This window comes from Ursus maritimus, unplaced genomic scaffold (genome assembly GCF_017311325.1).
Source record: "Ursus maritimus isolate PB19 unplaced genomic scaffold, ASM1731132v1 scaffold_19, whole genome shotgun sequence".
Classification (NCBI taxonomy): domain Eukaryota; kingdom Metazoa; phylum Chordata; class Mammalia; order Carnivora; family Ursidae; genus Ursus; species Ursus maritimus.
Window position 1 is genome coordinate 42,585,965 of NW_024424341.1, and position 19,003 is coordinate 42,604,967.

Sequence of the window (19,003 nt, forward strand, 5' to 3'; positions counted from 1 at the left end):
GCCCAAGCTGGAGACTAGAACTGACCTATGTATTATTTATTTGCAATTATCCTCTCCAAAACACAGTAAGTTTGGATTGCAATGAGATCTGTTCACTCCTAAGTCTGGCTGAGCCCAATTCTAATTTCAAGCAACTCCTTAGAGTGAATTTAACACCTAAGACTAATGGTAATTGAACAAAAAAGGCATTTAGCAATGCATAAACCAGAGCCAACACATAGCACCCAATTCCTGTGTTGCTGACTCACAAGCTGCAAAGATTTATCACAATCCACAAGAGACCAACAATGTCCCCAAAAGATTTAGTCATTCTCTGCAAAACACCATCAAGAGGTACAAGGGTCAATACGGGGTCACATCCATGTACTAACTGAGAAGGCAATGAGATATGAGCAGTACCCATAATTTCCACCAGCAAAGGACAAAGCAAAGTGGTCAGCATCATTAAGCTGGGTGTGACAGATATTCATTATTGGGACCATCCAGGTGCCAGAGGTGAAATGACTTCTGTCACAGAATCTGGCAGTGACTTCCAGCAATTACTTTGACACATCAGAACACACAATACAACTTCTGAACTTTCCCCAAATAGCTGGAACTTATGACAAGTCACTCCACTGTGGACATGAAGGTGAACAAAGCTCAATTCAGGAAGGTGGCTGCCTCAGAAGGTTCTTCTCAGCATAATTACACTAAGGAAGGATGGATCATCTTCTCTGCCATTTAAAGTCGTTCTGCAGTGTGAACTTTTTTTTTTTTTTAAAGATTTTATTTATTTGACAGAGACAGCCAGCGAGAGAGGGAACACAAGCAGGGGGAGTGGGAGAGGGAGAAGCAGGCTCCTAGCGGAGAAGCCTGATGTGGGAGTCGATCCCAGCACGCTGGGATCACGCCCTGAGCCGAAGGCAGACGCTTAACCACTGTGCCACCCAGGCGCCCCCTGCAGTGTGAACTCTTAAGTGTGGAATGAAGACAGATGTCTGGCTAAAGGTGTCCCTCACCTCCCTCAATGCGGTCATGGTCCAAGGTGAATTCTGATTTTTATGAAACGGTATCTTTGCCCAAAACATTACCCACATTCTTCACGTGTCTTAGCTCAGGCTGCTCTAACAAAATATAATAAACTGGGTGGCTTGTAAGCAACAGAAATTTCTCACTTCTGGAGGCAGGATATCTCCCTCAAGATTCCCCATATGCTCTGGTTTTGTGTCTGGTGATGACCAGCTTCCTGATTTATAGATCTTCTCAAAGGGTCCTCACATGATTGATAGGGGAAGCAAGCTGTCTCAGAATACTTCTAAGACTTTGAAACCAGTCATTAGGAATCCACACACACGACCCATTCTAATATCAGTTACCTCCCAGAGACACCACCTGCTACTCCTATTGCGTTAGAGGACAGGGAATCAACCTATCAACATTAGTGAACAGAACCATTTAGTTCATGTTATCACCCATGAAGACTTTATATACTGTGTACTTTCTAACGCTGAATGAGATTAGAAATTTAGCTGAAAGATTTTCGACATCTCCAGTACTCCTAAGGTTTTTCCCCAATGTGAACTCTGTGATGATAACTGAGAGCACCGTAACTGAAAAAAGACTTCCCACATTCACTGCAAGCATAAGGCCTTTCTCCTGTGTGAATTCTCTGGTGTTGAACGAATGTCGATTTGTACTTCAACAATTTCCCACATTCATTACATTTATAAGGCTTTTCACCTGAGTGAACCTTTATGTGTACATTCAGGGTATTTCTTTGGAAGAAGGACTTGCCACATTCACTGCACTCATAAGGCCTTTTTCCAGTGTGAACTCTCTGATGAGAACGGAGGAGGGAACGAGAAGTGAAAGACTTCCCACATTCACTGCACTTATAGGGCCGTTCTCCAGTGTGAACTCTCTGGTGATCACGGAGATAAGAACTACAAGTAAAAGATTTCCCACAATCACTACAGTCATAAGGACTTACTGCAAGGTGACTCTGACGATGATACCGGAGGGCGCGGCTATAACTAAAAGATTTCCCACATTCGCTGCACAGATAAGGCTTTTCTCCTGTGTGAATTCTCTGATGTTGAATGAACGTCGACTTATAATTCAAAGATTTCCCACATACATTACATTTGTAAGGCCTTTCACCTGAGTGAACCTTGATGTGTACATTGAGACTATTTCTTCGGGAAAAGGACTTGCCACATTCACTGCATTCATAGGGCCTTTCAGTATTGTGAACCCTTTTGTGAGAACGAAGGTGAGAAGTAGTGGTAAAAGATTTCCCACAGTCACTGCACTCATAAGGCCGTTCTCCAGTGTGAACTCTCTGGTGAGAACGGAGGGCAGATCTAGAAGTAAAAGATTTCCCACAATCACGGCACTCATGAGGCCGGTCTCCTGTGTGAATTCTCTGGTGTTCAACGAATGTTGACTTACACTTCAAAGATTTCCCACATTCGTTACACTTATAAGGCTTTTCACCTGAGTGAACCTTCAGGTGCACACTCAGGCTATTTCTTCGGACAAAGGACTTGCCACATTCACTGCATTCATAAGGTCTCTCTCCAGTGTGAACTCTCTGGTGATAATGGAGGGCCGAATTAGCGGTAAAAGATTTCCCACATTCACTGCACTCGTAAGGCCTTTCTCCTGTGTGAACTCTCTGATGATCACGGAGGACAGACCTAGTGGTAAAAGATTTCCCACATTCACTGCACTCATAAGGCCTTTCTCCAGTGTGAACTCTCTGGTGAGAATGAAGGACAGAACTAGTGGCAAATGTTTTCCCACATTCACTGCACTCATAAGGCCTTTCTCCTGTGTGAATTCTCTGGTGTTTAATCAATGTTGACTTACACTTCAAAGATTTCCCACATACATTACACTTATAAGGCTTTTCACCTGAGTGAACCTTTATGTGTACTTTGAGGATGTTTCTTCGGACAAAGGACTTGCCACATTCACTGCATTCGTAAGGCCTTTCTCCACTGTGAATTCTGTGATGATAACGGAGGTGAGTCCTATAGATAAAAGTTTTCCCACATTCACCGCACTCATAAGGCCTTTCTCCTGTATGAATTTTCTGGTGTTTAATCAATGTTGACTTCCACTTAAAAGATTTCTCACATTCATTACACTTATAAGGCCTTTCACCTGAGTGAACCTTTATGTGTACTTTGAGGCTATACCTTCGGACAAAGGACTTGCCACATTCACTGCACTCATAAGGCCTTTCTGCAGTGTGAACTCTCTGGTGAGTATGGAGGACAGAACTAGTGGTAAAAGATTTCCCGCAATCACTGCACTCATATGGTCTTAAGAATGTGTGAGATCTCTGATGATAACAGAGGGCAGACATAGAGGGAAAAGATTTTGCACAGCCACGACACTTATAAAACCTTTCCCCAGGTTGAACCCGATGGGTAATCAACACTGAGCTACAGCTAACAGATTTTGCACATCCACTGCAAACATAACTCTTAAGTCCATTGTGCCATCTCTGGGGGTGAATGAGGACAGATTTGTGGCCTAGGGATTTCCCACATTTGCTGCACTTGTACTGCCTGGATCCACTCTGAGCCCTTGCATGTTGACTGCGGGCTGACCTTTGCCAAAGTGCTTTTCTGTATTTGCCAAACTCATAATGTCTTTCTCCAGTATGGTATCTCTGGTGTACAGCAAATAAGGATTTGTACCTGAATGTTTTCCCACATTCACTGCACACAAAGGACTGTCTTCCAAAGTGGACACCCTGGTCCTGAGTATCTGTGTGTTTGGGACCAAAGGCTTTCTTACGTTCTCCCCAAGGATGATGACTTTTCCTGCTTTGTAAAGTTGTCCTGCACTGGGTGATCGTGTCTGTCTTCTCCCTAGGGTGAGTGGCCTCTTGGTGCAGATGCCTCGAGCCAGAGAGGAAGTCCTTCTGAACTTCTCCACAGTTAAAGGGATTTCCTGAACCATGGAATCCCCAGCTCTTCACCACAGAGGCCCCGTCCACACAGCTTCTGCAGGGTTTTGCTCCCAGGTGCTGTTCCTGCTGCGGCTGAGACTTTGCACTGCAATAAAATCGTTTCCCACATGCCCCACACCTCAACAGTTTCTGGCTGTTTCCTTTTCCCCGGTGCTCAGCCAAGTGGAAAATGTCTCTCAAGACTGGACCACACAGCTCACAGGGGTGGGTCTTCCGGGAAGACACAGGTGCCGTGGGCGTCCCGGCCTGTGACGCGCCTACAGAAGTGCTCTGTGCAAACGGTGCCTCCTCACCCTCTGCTCCACAGCAGCAACCTGAAGGCAAAGAAACGCTGGTGAAATTCGTGTTGACTATCGCAAGGGGCTGAGCCCATCACACGCATGCACCCGATTCATCTAGGCAGGAGTGTACGGCGTGCTTTTCCACACAAAGGAGATGGAATTCAACTGAAGGAGTGGCTGCTGTGCGTAACTGGGCCCCAAAAGTCAAGGTATGGTTTTGAGCACACTATAAGGACAAAAACCTAGGGTATGACACAAGGAAGAGAGCCAGGGTCTAAACCTTACTTCTCTTCTCACAAGTTAGTGTAGGACCAGTTCTGCTGGTGATATTTGCCTAAGTAAAAGGCTGCAGGAAAATGCAATCACAATAAATTTGTTGCTGTTCAATGTCAAGCTTAAGGACATGTGAATGGCGCACATGGGTGGGTCAGTCGTTTAAGCATCTGCCTTCAGCTCAGGTATGATCCTGAGGTCCTGGGATCATGCCTCCCATCAGGGTCCCTGTTCAGAGGGGAGCCTGGTTCTCCTAATCTCTCCCTGCCAATTCCCTTGCTCGTTCCCTCTCTCTTAAATAAATACATAAAATCTTTTAGGAAAGAAAGAAAAGAAAAAAAAGAAAGAAAAGAAAGAGAAAGAAAGAACGAACGAACATGTGAATATCTCATGGTAAAACGTTTGGGGGTGAATGCTGGAGTACACAGAAAGAGCAGTGAGAGTAAGAGATGAGATACGGAGGCCCGAGAAGCAGTGATTACGTCTATATTCAAGGTCACGGAATTACCAATGGAGTAGAAACCAGAATCCACAAATTGTCAACAGTGAAGAAGGAAAGACAGAGATGTGGTGTGGCCATCAGCAATCACACCAAGCTCCAGGAGAACAAACAAAAGGTACCTGGTATGACCTCAACATAGGTCTGATATCACACCTTCCCCAGCTTTTATTCGCCAGAAACAGGGCCCATGTGAGCACACCTGGAGCATGTCCATGCCATGATACACAAAGGACCCCTCATTGTAAGCCTTCCTGAGCAACTACAAGATACCAGGAGGACAGAAATACTGAAGGAAAAACAAACTGTCCCAGAGCTATCAGGACACTTGAGACACAGAAAAACATGGTATGTAACTGCTGTCAGCAGGATGGTAGAAGAGGAGATACCATCCTTCCCCCCCCAAAAACTCAATTTAACTGCTGTCTATGAAGAGCATTACCTCAGAGAGCTCAACAGTGCCATTAAGACTGAGCAGGACACAGTGGAGCCTAAATAGGGCACAAGCACAGAGAAAAGACGGCTGCAGACTGTTAGCAGAGACATGTGGGGCGGGTAAGAAGTAATGGCTGAGAATATATCAGCCACAGGGCATGTGCTACTGCAGTCCATGCTCGGCAGGGACTCCAGCTGCTCGCTTCACAGGGGACACTGGCACCACTGCCACCAAGTCAACCAAAGCGTAAAGCGTAAGCCATCTTCAGAAAGAAGGTCAAAGCTGAAGGCAGCATATTTCTGGTTTCAAACTAGGTTACAAAGCTATAGTATTCAAAATAAAAGGGCACTGGCTTAAAAACAGTCCAAGGGAACAGGATAAAAATTCCAGAAGTAAACGTACATATATATAGTCAACTGATCTTTGACAATTATGCCAAAAATCTATACCTGGGAAGAATAATCTCTTTAATAATGTTGTGAAATCTAGGGGAGCCCAAGGGTCATATTTGGTTAAGCTTCGACTCCTGGTTTCAGCTAAGGTCATGATCTCAGGGTCATGAGAGAAATCCCCACATCTTTCAGCTTAGAGCCTGCTTGGGACTGTCTATCTCCCTCTCCCTTTGCCCCTCTCCGCCACTGTCTCTGTCTCTCCTAAAATATATAAATAAATGTTTAAATACTGTTGTGAAGGGCACCAGGGTGGCTCAGACTGTTGAGTGCCTGACTCTTGGTTTCAGCTCAGGCCATGAACTAACAGTTTTGAGATGGATCTGGCACTGGACTCCACGCTCAGTGTGGCGTCTGCTTTGGATTCATTCTCCCTCTCCCTCAGCCCTGCCCGCTTGCTCTAAAATAAATAAATAAATCTTTAAAAAATAATTAATAATAAAATACTGCTGTGAAATCTAAATGTCCAAATGAAAAAAACAATGAAACTTGATCTCCATCCTATAGTACACATGGAAATGAAGTTGAAATTGAGTAAATACTTAAACATATGACCTTTAACCCTAAAACTCCTAGAAAAAACACAGGGAAAAGACTCCTTAATCTTATTCCTGCCAATGAGTTTTTGAATAGGACATCTAAAGCGTATACAACAAAAGCAAAAACTAACAAGTACCACCATACGAAACTGAAAAGTAGCAAGAGCCAACAAAACACGCAAGACAGTGAAAAGGATGTACAAGTGACTAACACGTGCTCACAATCACGAATCCTCCGGGAGATGAAAACCAAAACCACAGGGATGGCTCAGTCGGTTAAGCAACTGTGTTCGGCTCAGGTCATGATCTCAGGGTCCTGGGATCGAGTCCCATGTCAGGCTCCCTGCTCAGCTGGGACTCTGCTTCTCCCTCTCCCTCCCCTTCATGGTTTCTCTTTCTCAAATAAATTTTTAAAAATCTTAAAAATAAAACAAAACAAATAATCCAAAACCACAAGATATCACCTTGTACCTATTAAAATGGTTCTTACCAAAAAGACAAGAGGTAACACGTTGGTCAGGATGTGCAGAAAAAAATAATATTTGAATACTGCTGCTGGGAATATAAGTAGGGGATTCAGTATGGAAAATATTAATGAAACCTACCAAAAATTGAAAATACAACTACCATATAGTCCACCACTGCCATTTCTAGGGATGCATCCCAAGGAAACAAAATCAGTATCTCCACAAAGTATCTAAACATGAACATCCAGTGCAGTATTATTCACACAGCAAATATATAGAAACATCACTAATGCGTATGAGCGTTTCAAGTGACAAAGCAGGGACGCCTGACTGGCTAAGTTGGTAGAGCAGCCAACGCCTGATCTCAGGGTGGTGAGTTCAAGCCTCACACTGGCTATGGAGTCTATGTAAAAAAACAAAATAAAAAAATAAATTGTATTTAAATGAATAAATAAAGAGACAAAGAACAATTAGTACACACATGTACATGTGCAGGAATATTCAGCCATAAAAAAGAAGGCAACACTGCCACTTCCCACAGACGAACCTGGAAAACATTATGCAGAGTCAAATCAGCCACACAGCACAATACGAACCTTGTATGGTATCACTTACACGAGTATTCCTTTTTTTTTTTTTTTTTTTAAAGATTTTTATTTATTTATTCGACAGAGATAGAGACAGCCAGCGAGAGAGGGAACACAAGCAGGGGGAGTGGGAGAGGAAGAAGCAGGCTCATAGCGGAGGAGCCTGATGTGGGGCTCGATCCCGTAACGCCGGGATCACGCCCTGAGCTGAAGGCAGACGCTCAACCGCTGTGCCACCCAGGCGCCCCTACACGAGTATTCCTTAAAAAAGAAATAAATCAAAGTCATAGATACAGAAAGTAGAAAGCCAGAAGCTAAGGCCTGAAGGAACTGGGGAGATGTCGGAGGGGTACACACTAACATTTATAAGAGGAGTAAGTTTTGACAATCTAATGTATAGCAGGTTGATCAGAGTTGTTAATATTGTATTCTACACTGGAAATTTGCTAACAGGGTAGATATTATGTCTTTGAACCACCACCAACAAAACAGGTAAATATGTCAAGTGATAGTGTGTTGTAATTTCATTTTGTCAATAATTTTATAAAGTAGGGGTGCCTGGGTGGCATAGTGGTTTCAGCATCCAACTCTTGGTTTCGGCTCAGGCTGTGATACTGAGGCCCCGCCTCAGGCTCCACTCTCAGCACAGAGTCAGCTTGGGTTTCTCTCTTGCTTTCCCCTCTTCTCCGCTCGTGGGCACGTGCACACAAACTCTCTCGCTCTAACTCTCTCCCAAATAAATAAATCTAAGAAGAAATTATACTAATCTCATAATGTATATCAAATTATCATGTAATATAATTTCAATAATATAATTTTATGGGTCAATCATACCTCAACAAAGCTCATGGTGGGGCAGGTAGAAGAGATGTAAACACTACTAAAAGAACCATACAGGACAGTCTTGAGAAGTAATCCATGGTCCACTTAAGTAGTAAACATGCCACTGCCTGCAATTTCAGGCACAGCAAGGCACAAGGAAATGTCACCTACACAAAGGGTTCAAAACCCGGGCCACAGAAATGGCAAGGATCTGAACACACGGACCCAGCCAGGAAGAGGGCAAGCAAAGTGCATTCCATCGGCCTCACTGCATGACTATTGACCTCCAATCTTACCCTATCAGGGTTCCACATGGAGGGTGCTGGGGCTGCAGGGCTAAGAAAAGGGCACACCTACAACTCAGGGCTAGCGACAAAAGCAACTCCCCAGAAAGCTGGGGAAGCAAGCAGTGCCCACAGTCCATACGAGAAAAGGATAAACCATCCCCTGGAAAATGAAAGGGGGACGTGGAATACAGAGTCTAGTCCAGGTCAATGGGAACAGTGAGGGACTTACCCAGCGAGGATATAAGGGTAAAGTTCTCCAGCATCACATGGTGGTACAGCCGTCTCTGAGCCTCATCAAGAAACTTCCATTCCTTCCAGGAGAAGTACACGGCAACGTCCTCAAAGGTCACACCACACTACCATGAAAGGAAAAGTTGGCAGCCTGAGCATTATTTCTGACAACCCACAATCCAACCCCCACACATCCACCCAGTCTCCCCTGCCACCCCAGCTCCCCACCTCAGAATAAATACCAGGTCCCGGTGCCTCTAATGCTGCTCTCCTCTCACCTTCCCATCAATCACTGTGTTCAGTCCACAGCAGTAACAGGCAGGGGGACACACAGATGCAATCTAAGCTCTCGGTTTGGCCTGCAAGGTCCCATTCCTACCCCATGATATTCCCAGGGAGTCTCCCAGACTGTGCCCTCAAGACAGCCAATTATAGGCCCTGCTCTGCCAGAAAGCCTTTATTTATTTATTTTTTAAAAGATTTTGTTTGTTTATTTGACAGAGAGAGACAGCCAGCAAGAGAAGGAACACAAGCAGGAGGAGTGGGAAAGGAAGAAGCAGGCTCCTAGCAGAGAAGCCTGATGTGGGGATTGATTCCTGAACACTGGGATCATGCCCTGAGCCTAAGGCAGACGCTTAATGACTGCGCCACCCAGGTGCCCCTGCCAGAAAGCCTTCAATACCAGGGCCCTGAGGCCCTTAGCTCACACTCCCTCTCCATGTGTACAGGATTCTGTAGACTGTACCTCTCTCATGTGTTCAGACCCCACAGATGAACTCCCACACTTTCCTGTCCCACACCAAAGGATTCTCCCTTGACTCACACTTGTACTTATCACATGACACCTAAAGGATGTTTGAAAATTCAAACAGGTTCCAGTACCACCCCAGTACTCTCATGGATTCCAACTGAAGGAAAGCCTCAAATGCTTCTAAGAAGTCCTCCTGACCTGCCTCTAATCCTCCCTTCAATAACAGACACTCCCAACCACATGTCCACTGAGGATACTCATGGACCCTCTTCTACTTCTGTGCCACCCATACTGTCCCTCAACAATCAGGACCCACCACTCTCCACTGAACCTTTGTGAAAACCCCAGCCCTAAAGGTCTCCCTGCCAGGCACAGTAAGCAGAAATGACTGTATTTCCCCAGACCTTTCCCAGCAGGAAACCTGTGAAACACTCCAGACACCATAAAAACTGACCACAAAATTCTGGTGAAGCCCTGTAACACTGAATAGAGAGCAGCCCCAAACTCTCAAATGCTCATAGGAGAGGCTGCCTGGGTGGCTCACTGGGCTCAGCATCTGATTCTTGATCTCAGAGTCTTGAGTTCAAGACTGGTGTTGGGCTCCACAGTGGGAATGAAGCCTACTTAAACAAACAAACAAACAAACAAACAAACCCCCACAAAACTCCTAGTTGTCCTCAGCTATCTCTTGTTCCATCAACCCATGGAAGCCCTGAACATGTATCTGCCAGATCATTCTCTCTCCTTCACCTGTGTTCACAATGCCCAGCAGCCTCAATCATGTGCTACGGAAGAGAACCACTCTTCACGTTTTTCTAGGATCCTCTGACCTACTAGTAGCATTGCCACTGAACTCTGCATTCCCTTCATAAACGTGATCCAAATGTCCACCCTGGCCCACACAATAGCCATCACTTTTCAAACTCTCCATCATGAATCTTTCCCCCAGTTTCCCAAAACGTCCTGTCCAGCTGCCCACTTGACGCCTTCACTCGCACTTCTCTGAAACATCTTAAGTCGCGTAACAGTGTCAAAACAAGTTAGGACACCAAGGATAAGCAACTTACTGATAACTTCCACCAGGTTGATGGGAGTTTCCAACTCTTCAGCTGCTAGAACTTGTGAAAATTTATGATGGGAAACCTCACTAAATTGGAGTCGGAGGTTGCACTGGGGGGGAACTCTCAGACATTATCACGGCGATCAAATGCAGACCCAACAGAAAAATGGACTTGAACTTATATGGGATACTATTTCACTACCCCAAACCCAAAAAGCCAGTCTTTCCTATCACCCCACACAACAGCTCAGCCAATGAGAAGCCACTATACTTCGAACTTCCAGCTTACTCCAGTGCACTTGGGAGTTTATAACAGCCTTCGCAACTTCTCCCCTTTTCCCTTAAAAAAACTACCTTTCTTTTGTTCTCCACACTGGCCTACTACTTTGACTCAGCTTCTTTATTCCAAATTGCACTTCTCTTCCGTTCCCATATAAATCCATTTGTGCGCGTAAAATTACTGCCAGATTTTTATTTTTAAGGTTCACAGACCAAAAGCCCTGGGGTTTTCCCTCACTCCCCCCATTCTCCTCCCACCTGCAACGCCTACAATTTGCCTTAGACCTTCTCAGAAAGTAGACCAGTAATCAATCAGTTCTCCAGCATCCAAGGTGCACACGGCAGCAGTCCGTGGACAATACCAGCGACCACTGCAACTCCCTCCTCCTGCGCTCCCTGCCTCCTCGCTCACCCCCGCCGCGGGTTCTCGTCTCTGCGGCCAGGGAAAACCTATTGACACCTGGCTTAGACCACCTCTCGTTACCGCCATGAGACACGGACTGCTCAGGTAGCGAGGGGACAGGCCTCGCTGGCCGCGCCGCATCTTGCTCCTGACACAAGGCAGGGAGACGTGCTGTTCCCCGCTGGGGGCGCAGACCGCCTCCAGCCTCTGCCCCAGCCGGCCCCTCAGCCCGGAGCCCGTCCCGCAGCCAGCACGCCGGCGCTCACACACGGGCCCCCGCCCTCCGGCGCCTCCCTGTCCCGGACACAGGGCCTGGGCTGCAGGGACGCGAGCAGGCGACCCGCCTCGGGCCTTTCGGGTCTGCGTGGGGGGACGGCGGGGAGGGCGGGGGACGAGCGTTTACCTGAGCCGGGTCCCTGGGCGCGGCCGCCGCCATCGGACTCGGTGGGCCGGCAGCGGGGCCAGAGGGGAACGGACACCCGGACTCAACGGTGTGTAGCGAGGACAGCGCTTCCCCTCGCGTCCTCACCATCAGTCACCGCGATCCGGAACCTTAGGAGGTAAACAGACCCTCCGAAAAAGCAAATATATCTGGGGGTGTGTGGAGGGGGGAAATCAAGCCGGAAGTCCCGCCCCCGGGGGATGCGCTCGCTTAGCAATGCCGTGTCCTGTTCCCTCATTGGCTCCGCGCTGCGTCCTGGTACCGAGGCTCTTCCGGGGGGTGTGGCTCGCAGAGCTCTATTGGTCTCAGAAACGGGGTCCTCCAACCTCCTCCACCCTGGAGCGCCTAAGTTTTGGTACGTGGCACCTTGAGGGCTGCTGGAAGGTGCTGCTCCTACCCAGAGGGGCCGGCTTAGCTCCTTGTTAAAGGCGGAGAAGAGCCGCAGTTTCAGACTCTGTGACGGTTGGTTTCCAAACTAGAAAAGTATTATTTTAAATGCTCCCAGATCCTTTTACTGAGTTAAATAACATATTTTATACAGCACTTCAGAAAGAAATGGGCCTGTGCATAGCTAGAAAGATGTTGTTGCTCATGAAATGCTTGCACTCGGAAACATTAGAGTCCGTTTTGGACTTGGTTAGGAAGAATACAAGAAAGTCCCTGTTAAACAACAAAAATTTAGCCCAGTCAATTGTAAAGGTCTGATGGCTTTGTTCATTGATTTTTGGATTGGGCAGCACCCCATATAGCAAGGAGAGGGCAGCTCCAAAGTGCTAGAGAGAAAGTTTTTAAAGGTAAGACAAGAACGTCATAAACAGATAAAGGGATTATGTCAGACGAAGTCACCTTCTTGTGGGGACGAGAGTCATATTAGGAGAATCCCTCATCTTTTCTTTGGGGGATGGAGAGGGCCCATCGATGTGGCAAATTACCTTTTTTGTACTGATCAGAAATCCCTAAGCTTGGAAACTAAATTTCTGGGGGGAGGTTGAAAGTGCATTGATCTTAGTTATTATGCCCTGGTTTGGTGACATGGCCTCCCAGAAGTGACTCCATTTGGGGCTTGTGTTTTCCTCCTTCACACCCCTTACAGGTCTGTGACATTGAAGGACAGGGATGGGAGGCCACCCCGAATGAAGTGGTAAGTGACGAGGTCAGCCTCTGGTTCTACACTAAACCTCTCTTGCCTGTATAATGATTGTGTCCCATCTATTGAGGAACACTTTTTTTTTTTTAAGATTCTATTTGTTTGTCAGAGAGAGTGTGCACAAGTAGGGGGAGGGGCAGGCAGAGGGAGAAGTAGGCCCTTGCTGAGCAAGGAGCCTGATGTGGGATCACCATCCGTCCTGGGATCATGACCTGAGCTGAAGGCAGATGCTTAACAGACTGAGCGAGGAACACTTCTATCCATGTATTTCTATGTACTCAATTCCTTTTAGGAGTCTGATATCATCCCAAACATAGTGCAACTTAACAGATTCTGTTTTTGGTACCGAACACGTTGCCATTTTCGTTTGGAACAAGTGTGCAACGGGAGATTCTGAACCCTGAAATAAAGGGTTATCTGAACCCAGTGATCTCATGTTCTTGCTGGGAAGTCATTCTTCTTTCTTCAGGCAGTGGCAGTAGTATTGCTTTAGGAATTGAAGTTAGCTCAGAAAAATAGTCATGAAATGCACATTTCAGAAAGCAGTTCATAACGTTTTTTGAGCTATTTAAAGACAGTGGCAGAAAAAGCTATCGGGAAAGCCACATTCCATCTCCCTACACATTGGTAAAAGCTAAGAAACAATTATGATCTCAGAGTACTTTAGAAGAAGCCTTAAGTCAGAAACTATAGAATCAAACAGAGCCTGTGACTGTGCTAGACCAACATGGTTGGTCATTGTGAGGCTTTTATCTCCAAAATGTGACTTTTTCATACTTGAAAACATTGAGGAATGCTACTGTCATCCTTAAAAGTAAATAGCCAGTTATTTTACTAGTAAACTGAGTTTATTCAGGAATCACAGAGGAATTTCAACTGGGGATAATCACACCATGGCAAAGCACAAGCAAGTCTGAAGAGATAGAAGGAAAGTCAGCTTTTATTAGGGTTTAAGAGGAGAGTGGGAGGTTTGCTCTCAATATTAAGTTTATTGAAGAAGAAGAGTTCCTAGTTGTGACAGTGTTTCATTGGCTGCATGGCCCTGGTTAGTGTGTGGTTGCTGGGGCAAGGAGAGATCATCCTTTTTGTTAAAAGCAGGAGATTAAATTCCTACTGAGAAACCGTCCTCCCTTGTCAAGAAAAAAATAATATTCTTTTGGGGCGCCTGGGTGGCGCAGTCGTTAAGCGTCTGCCTTCGGCTCAGGGCGTGGTCCCGGTGCTCTGGGATCTGGGGGCCTGCTTCTTCCTCTCCCACTCCCCCTGCTTGTGTTCCCTCTCTCGCTGGCTGTCTCTTTCCGTCAAATAAGTAAATAAAAATCTTAAAAAATAATAATAATATTCTTTTTTCTTGCTGATTATCCATTCCTCCCTTTGTGAATGCCCCATTTTATTTTTTTAGATTTTATTTATTTGCGCATGAGAGAGAGGAGGAGTGGAGGAGGGGCAAAGGGATAGACTCTCAAGCGGACTCCCTGCTGAGGATGGAGCCCAATGTGGGGCTAGATCTCATGACCCTGAGTTCATGACCTGAGCCAAAACCAAGAGTCAAATGCTTAAAGGAATGACTCACCCAGGCACCCCATTAGAGCTCCATTTTAATGTGGTTTCCTTTACTACTTTTCACACCACATTGGAGAGACTTGAGGAAATTTACAATACCTAGAATGGTTGAAGTGATAGGGAAATTTATATGTCGTGTTTAGGGGTGCCTGGGTGGCTCAGTCAGTTAAGTGTCTGCGTTTGGCTCGGGTCATTATCCTGGGGTCTGGGACCAAGCCCTGTGTCAGGTTCCCTGCTCAGTGGGGAGTCTGCTTCTTCCCTCTCCCCACTGCTCAAATAAATAAAACCTTTAAAAAAAAATATCATGTTTATTCAGTGTTCTAACGAATGTGCATTGAGTACATACTGGTTTCTCAGGAACTTTGGTAGATACATGGGAGAAATTCAGGCACAAGACAAACAGCCCTGCCTTCAATTGCTTTGTATTATGTTCAAGGAAAACACAGGAAACAGGAAAACAGAATTACTAAATTATACTCTGTGTTAGAATGAGGTAGGTACAATGGAAACAAGGAAAGATGATTTTGTGAGAAGAGGGGTCCAGGTGTAATAATCCACTGGACAGAAAGGAAGCCCTCGTTAGCAAGAGCACTACTGAGCAAGGATGAGTCCTTCGGGTTTTTATTTTCATTAGCTCTCTTAAAAGATGAAGTGAAACTACATGTAAATTTCCAAGAGCTTATTTGAACAAACACCAAATCCATTCAGATAGCACCAAACCAAATTAGGTCAAGGCTTTTGTAGACCGAAAGGGGAAGCAAAGCAATAAGTTATGTGATTGGCTATTGGTTAAGGAATTGTCTTATTTGGAAAACTAGTTGACTGTTTTGTGTGTGTGTTTGCATATGTGTGTTTTAAGTAGGGCACAGAGACCAACGTAGACGGCTTTGTGTGATTGGGTGTTTTTAGTTTTCACCATTGGGGCATTTAGAAGATTTTGCTCCAGGTTAGGTTTCGGTTTGCTTACGTCAGTGGTAGGACATTGGAGCCACCTGCATCTACGGGCCTCTTTGTTGATTTGCAGTTTTGTTTTTTTTTTTAAGATTTTATTTATTCATTTGAGGGGCTCCATCCCAGGATCCTGGGATCATGACCCCAGTCAAAGGCAGGCGCTTAAACAACTAAGCCACCCAGGTGCCCCTGATTTGCAGTTCTGAGCAAACGAAGCAGGTGGCTAGGTGGCTTCCAGTGCACAATGATCTATTTTGGCTTTCACTGCCCACCTGCATGTACCCCCCCCTTTGCCCCCCATTTTCCTTCTATAAACCCTGAAGTGTTTTGAGCACTTTGGAGTCAGTCTTTGAGAGGTCAGTCCACTGTCTTCCCTCCGTTGTCCTCGCTAAGATTCCTTTCTTTGTCCCGCTTGTTTTTCTACCTCTGGATTTTGTCACTGGGGAGGGATCTCCCCTAGTACGTTTGGGACACTCAGGGCAGGTGCTCTCGCACCCCTGTGCCCGCACAGTACAACAAAGTCATAATTTGTTGACCAACTTGGGCCTGAGGTTTCTCCCGTAACATAATCTGCGGTTTATTCCAGACTTCTACACCCCGTCACCGCCAGGAGGTGCCGGAGCAGTCACAGTGGTGCATGAGGGAGGAATGGGGGGGACTCACCTGAGGACTGTGCTGTGTCTCTGAGGGGCAAGGATGGCCAGAGCTCTGGACAGGGCACTGGCTTAAGGACTGATGGTGGGAACTTCCTTTCCAGCGAAGTACGGGTCCTCAAGAACTTCCAGGTGTTTCCTCTGTCTCTGCACGACCCCTGCCCTCCCACCCGGCACCAGGCCCCCCGCAGACCCCTTCCTAGCATATCCTCCGAGGTGAGACCATGATCCCGTGTGTGTCCCCGGGATGGGAAAGGCCTCCGCAGGTTCCCACACGCCTGACCTAGGGAACCTCTTCCTTCTCGCAGAGGTCCTACAGGGCCTCCACTCCCACTCTTCGGGTGGAGAGGGAGGCCAGCACTGACACGGATGTTCTGGGTGAGGCCCCGCCCAGGGCGCGGAAATCCCTGTCTTTCCCGGGAGAGGCCCCGCTCCACCCGGCTCCCAGTCCGTCCTTCCTGACCAGGGGGGAGGCCGCACCCCCGCCCCCTTCCCCTGCCCAGCTGGCTTCTCCTGAGACAGCTGTCCGGAAACACATCCCAGAGCCCTGGTGAGATGCATGGAATGTCGACACTTTGGGGACCAGCAGTCAACTGATACAGAAAGAGAAGAAATTAAATCACTTGGAGGCTGGCGTTCCACGGTGAGAATTTCTTCCAATGTACTGGGTGGGATAGGAGGAAGTGACTCTGAACTGAGTGGGTGTACCTGACAACCTTTGTCACTTCTAACGTGAGACCAGCCAGATTTTCAGTCACCAGTAGTGTGTTCAGGGACGTCCCTCCCCTCTGGCCTGTCAGGATTAAGGTCTCCTGCCTGGGAGGCTCCTGCAGACCTCAAGGCAGCTCACAGGCCCGACAGCTGCTGTCTGCCTGGCCTTGTAAAATCTCCTGCACACGCCAAAGTTTAGTTTTCCACCAAACATCCAAATGGCTGTTCAGCGCCTTCTCTGAGCATGTCCCGCTCTCATAATGGGAGAATTTACCGTTTGTAAATAGGCAAATACTAAAGTGGGGCTGGATTTGCACCCTAAACTTAAGCACATATGGTGTTTTTGGTCATGACATGTGCAAAATCTGTGGAAAAATAATGAATAGCCTTCTAGTATTTAGAAACAAGTACTCCGTATAGAAAAATGATCAACCTATGTAAAATCCAGGACAACTCCAATATGTCTACTGAAAAACAATACTCTTGAACAACTACATCTAAAACTAATGATGCACTCTATGTTGTCTAATTGAATTTACATTAAATTAATAAAATAAAAAACAATACTCAACTGAGTAAATTCAAAGATCAAATTATCTCTATTGAACAATTTATGAATTGGACAGCACCCCATCTAACAAATAGAAAGGGGCTCAAAGGGGCAGAAGGGTTTTAAAGGCAGGACAAGGACGACATGAAAACAAAAAAAGATAAAAAGATTATTTGGTCAAAGCCACCTCCTTTTGGGGGACAATGGGGACTTATTAGATGGATGACATCACGAGCATAACCAGGAAACTTTAGGCTGAGGAAAAGTGAAACTACAATCAGGTTAGCTAATAAGCCCCGGTTTGGTGATGTAGTGGTAGCAAAGTGACTCTATTTGGGGCCTGTGGTTTTCTTTTAGACATGTCTTTGTTGTTTTAGTGTCTTATTTGTAAATGAACAGGAAAATCACTGTAACTCACAAGAAAATAGGCAAATGATGTTAATGGAAAAGAAATACAAAAGAAGATTTGCAATTGGCAAATAAGACATAAAAAATGCTCAAAATCATGAATCCTTCAGGAAATGCGATTAAAACTACCATGAGGTTGTCCTACACACTTACTACCTGGGCTGAAATTAAAGAATGGCCACGTCACGTACTGGCAGGGATGTGGGAGAAGTGGACTTTCATCCATTGCTGATGCAAACGCGGACGGTCATTTTGATCGCAGCACAGCCGTTTTTTCAAAAGTTAATATTCATCTGCCTTGTGACTCAGGTATTGAACATTAAGTTACTGACAAAAATAAAAACAGCATACAGTACTGACAACAAATGTTTGTGACTGCTTTCTTTTCTTTCCTTTTTTTTTTTTTTTTAAGATTTTATTTATTTATTTAACAGAGATAGAGACAGCCAGCGAGAGAGGGAACACAAGCAGGGGGAGTGGGAGAGGAAGAAGCAGGCTCATAGCGGAGGAGCCTGATGTGGGGCTCGATCCCATAACGCCGGGATCACGCCCTGAGCCGAAGGCAGCTGCTTAACCGCTGTGCCACCCAGGCACCCCTGCTTTATTTTCAATAGGCAAAAATCTAGAAATAACCTAAAAGCCCAAAAAAAGATGAATAAAGTAACAGCGGTATATGCAAACATAAGGGTGTTATCTAGACAGAAAAGTAAGCTACTTGTATAATGTCACTGATGAAAGTCAAAGTAATTATGAAACACAAAGGAAATCGGGGGGAAAAAAAGAGTAAACAGTTTGATTCCAAACATATAAATAAAAATGATGGTTTCCATTGTAAAACAAAGTGCGATGGTTACCTGGAGAGGTGGGTAGGGTAGGGAGAGATTATAAAAGGGCAGGAGGTACATATACCATGACATATCTGGTCATTATCAGGATTATGATGGGGTCAGAGATTCATATCCTTGTCAAAACTTACAAATTGTACACTCTTAATTATATGCAGCTTATTAGCATCTGTAAATTAAACCTTTATACAATTTTAAAAATTGGCTCAAAATAATAATAGGTTTGGCAACCCTAAATTGACAGTACCACCTGTTCCCATGTCCTCTGGGCGTTAGTCTTACCTCCATCTGCAAATATAGGGAGCAATGAAGGACATCTCCCCTGGAGTTAACTGGAACACCGCCTGGGTCTTAAGTGCCACATCAACAAACTATAGATTCCCCCCGCCCCTTTTAATATTTTGT

General features: G+C 45.8%; 2 protein-coding genes across 2 annotated transcripts; one reads left to right on the plus strand and one right to left on the minus strand.

Annotated features, from left to right (window-relative positions):
* Positions 1-869: 869 nt before the first annotated feature.
* Positions 870-12,218, minus strand: LOC121099762 (zinc finger protein 418-like). The gene is made up of 3 exons (XM_040633791.1): positions 11,735-12,218; positions 8,837-8,963; positions 870-4,281 (listed from the first exon to the last, which is right to left on the minus strand). The coding sequence occupies exons 1-3, from the start codon at positions 11,861-11,863 to the stop codon at positions 1,541-1,543; spliced, it is 2,997 nt and encodes a 998-aa protein (XP_040489725.1). The 5' UTR covers positions 11,864-12,218; the 3' UTR covers positions 870-1,540.
* Positions 11,741-18,140, plus strand: LOC103677248 (actin cytoskeleton-regulatory complex protein pan1-like). The gene is made up of 4 exons (XM_040633793.1): positions 11,741-11,891; positions 12,867-12,914; positions 16,189-16,300; positions 16,393-18,140. The coding sequence occupies exons 2-4, from the start codon at positions 12,907-12,909 to the stop codon at positions 16,636-16,638; spliced, it is 366 nt and encodes a 121-aa protein (XP_040489727.1). The 5' UTR covers positions 11,741-11,891; positions 12,867-12,906; the 3' UTR covers positions 16,639-18,140.
* Positions 18,141-19,003: the final 863 nt, after the last annotated feature.

Coding starts and splice junctions, on each gene's coding strand:
- LOC121099762 (XM_040633791.1), bottom strand. CDS start 11,863: ATGGTGAGGACGCGAGGGGAAGCGCTGTCCTCGCTACACACCGTTGAG. Junction 8,964..11,734: donor CGCCCAGGGACCCGGCTCAG/GTAAACGCTCGT, acceptor CTTTCATGGTAG/TGTGGTGTGACCTTTGAGGA. Junction 4,282..8,836: donor TACCCTTATATCCTCGCTGG/GTAAGTCCCTCA, acceptor CTTTGCCTTCAG/GTTGCTGCTGTGGAGCAGAG.
- LOC103677248 (XM_040633793.1), top strand. Junction 16,301..16,392: donor TTCCTAGCATATCCTCCGAG/GTGAGACCATGA, acceptor TCCTTCTCGCAG/AGGTCCTACAGGGCCTCCAC.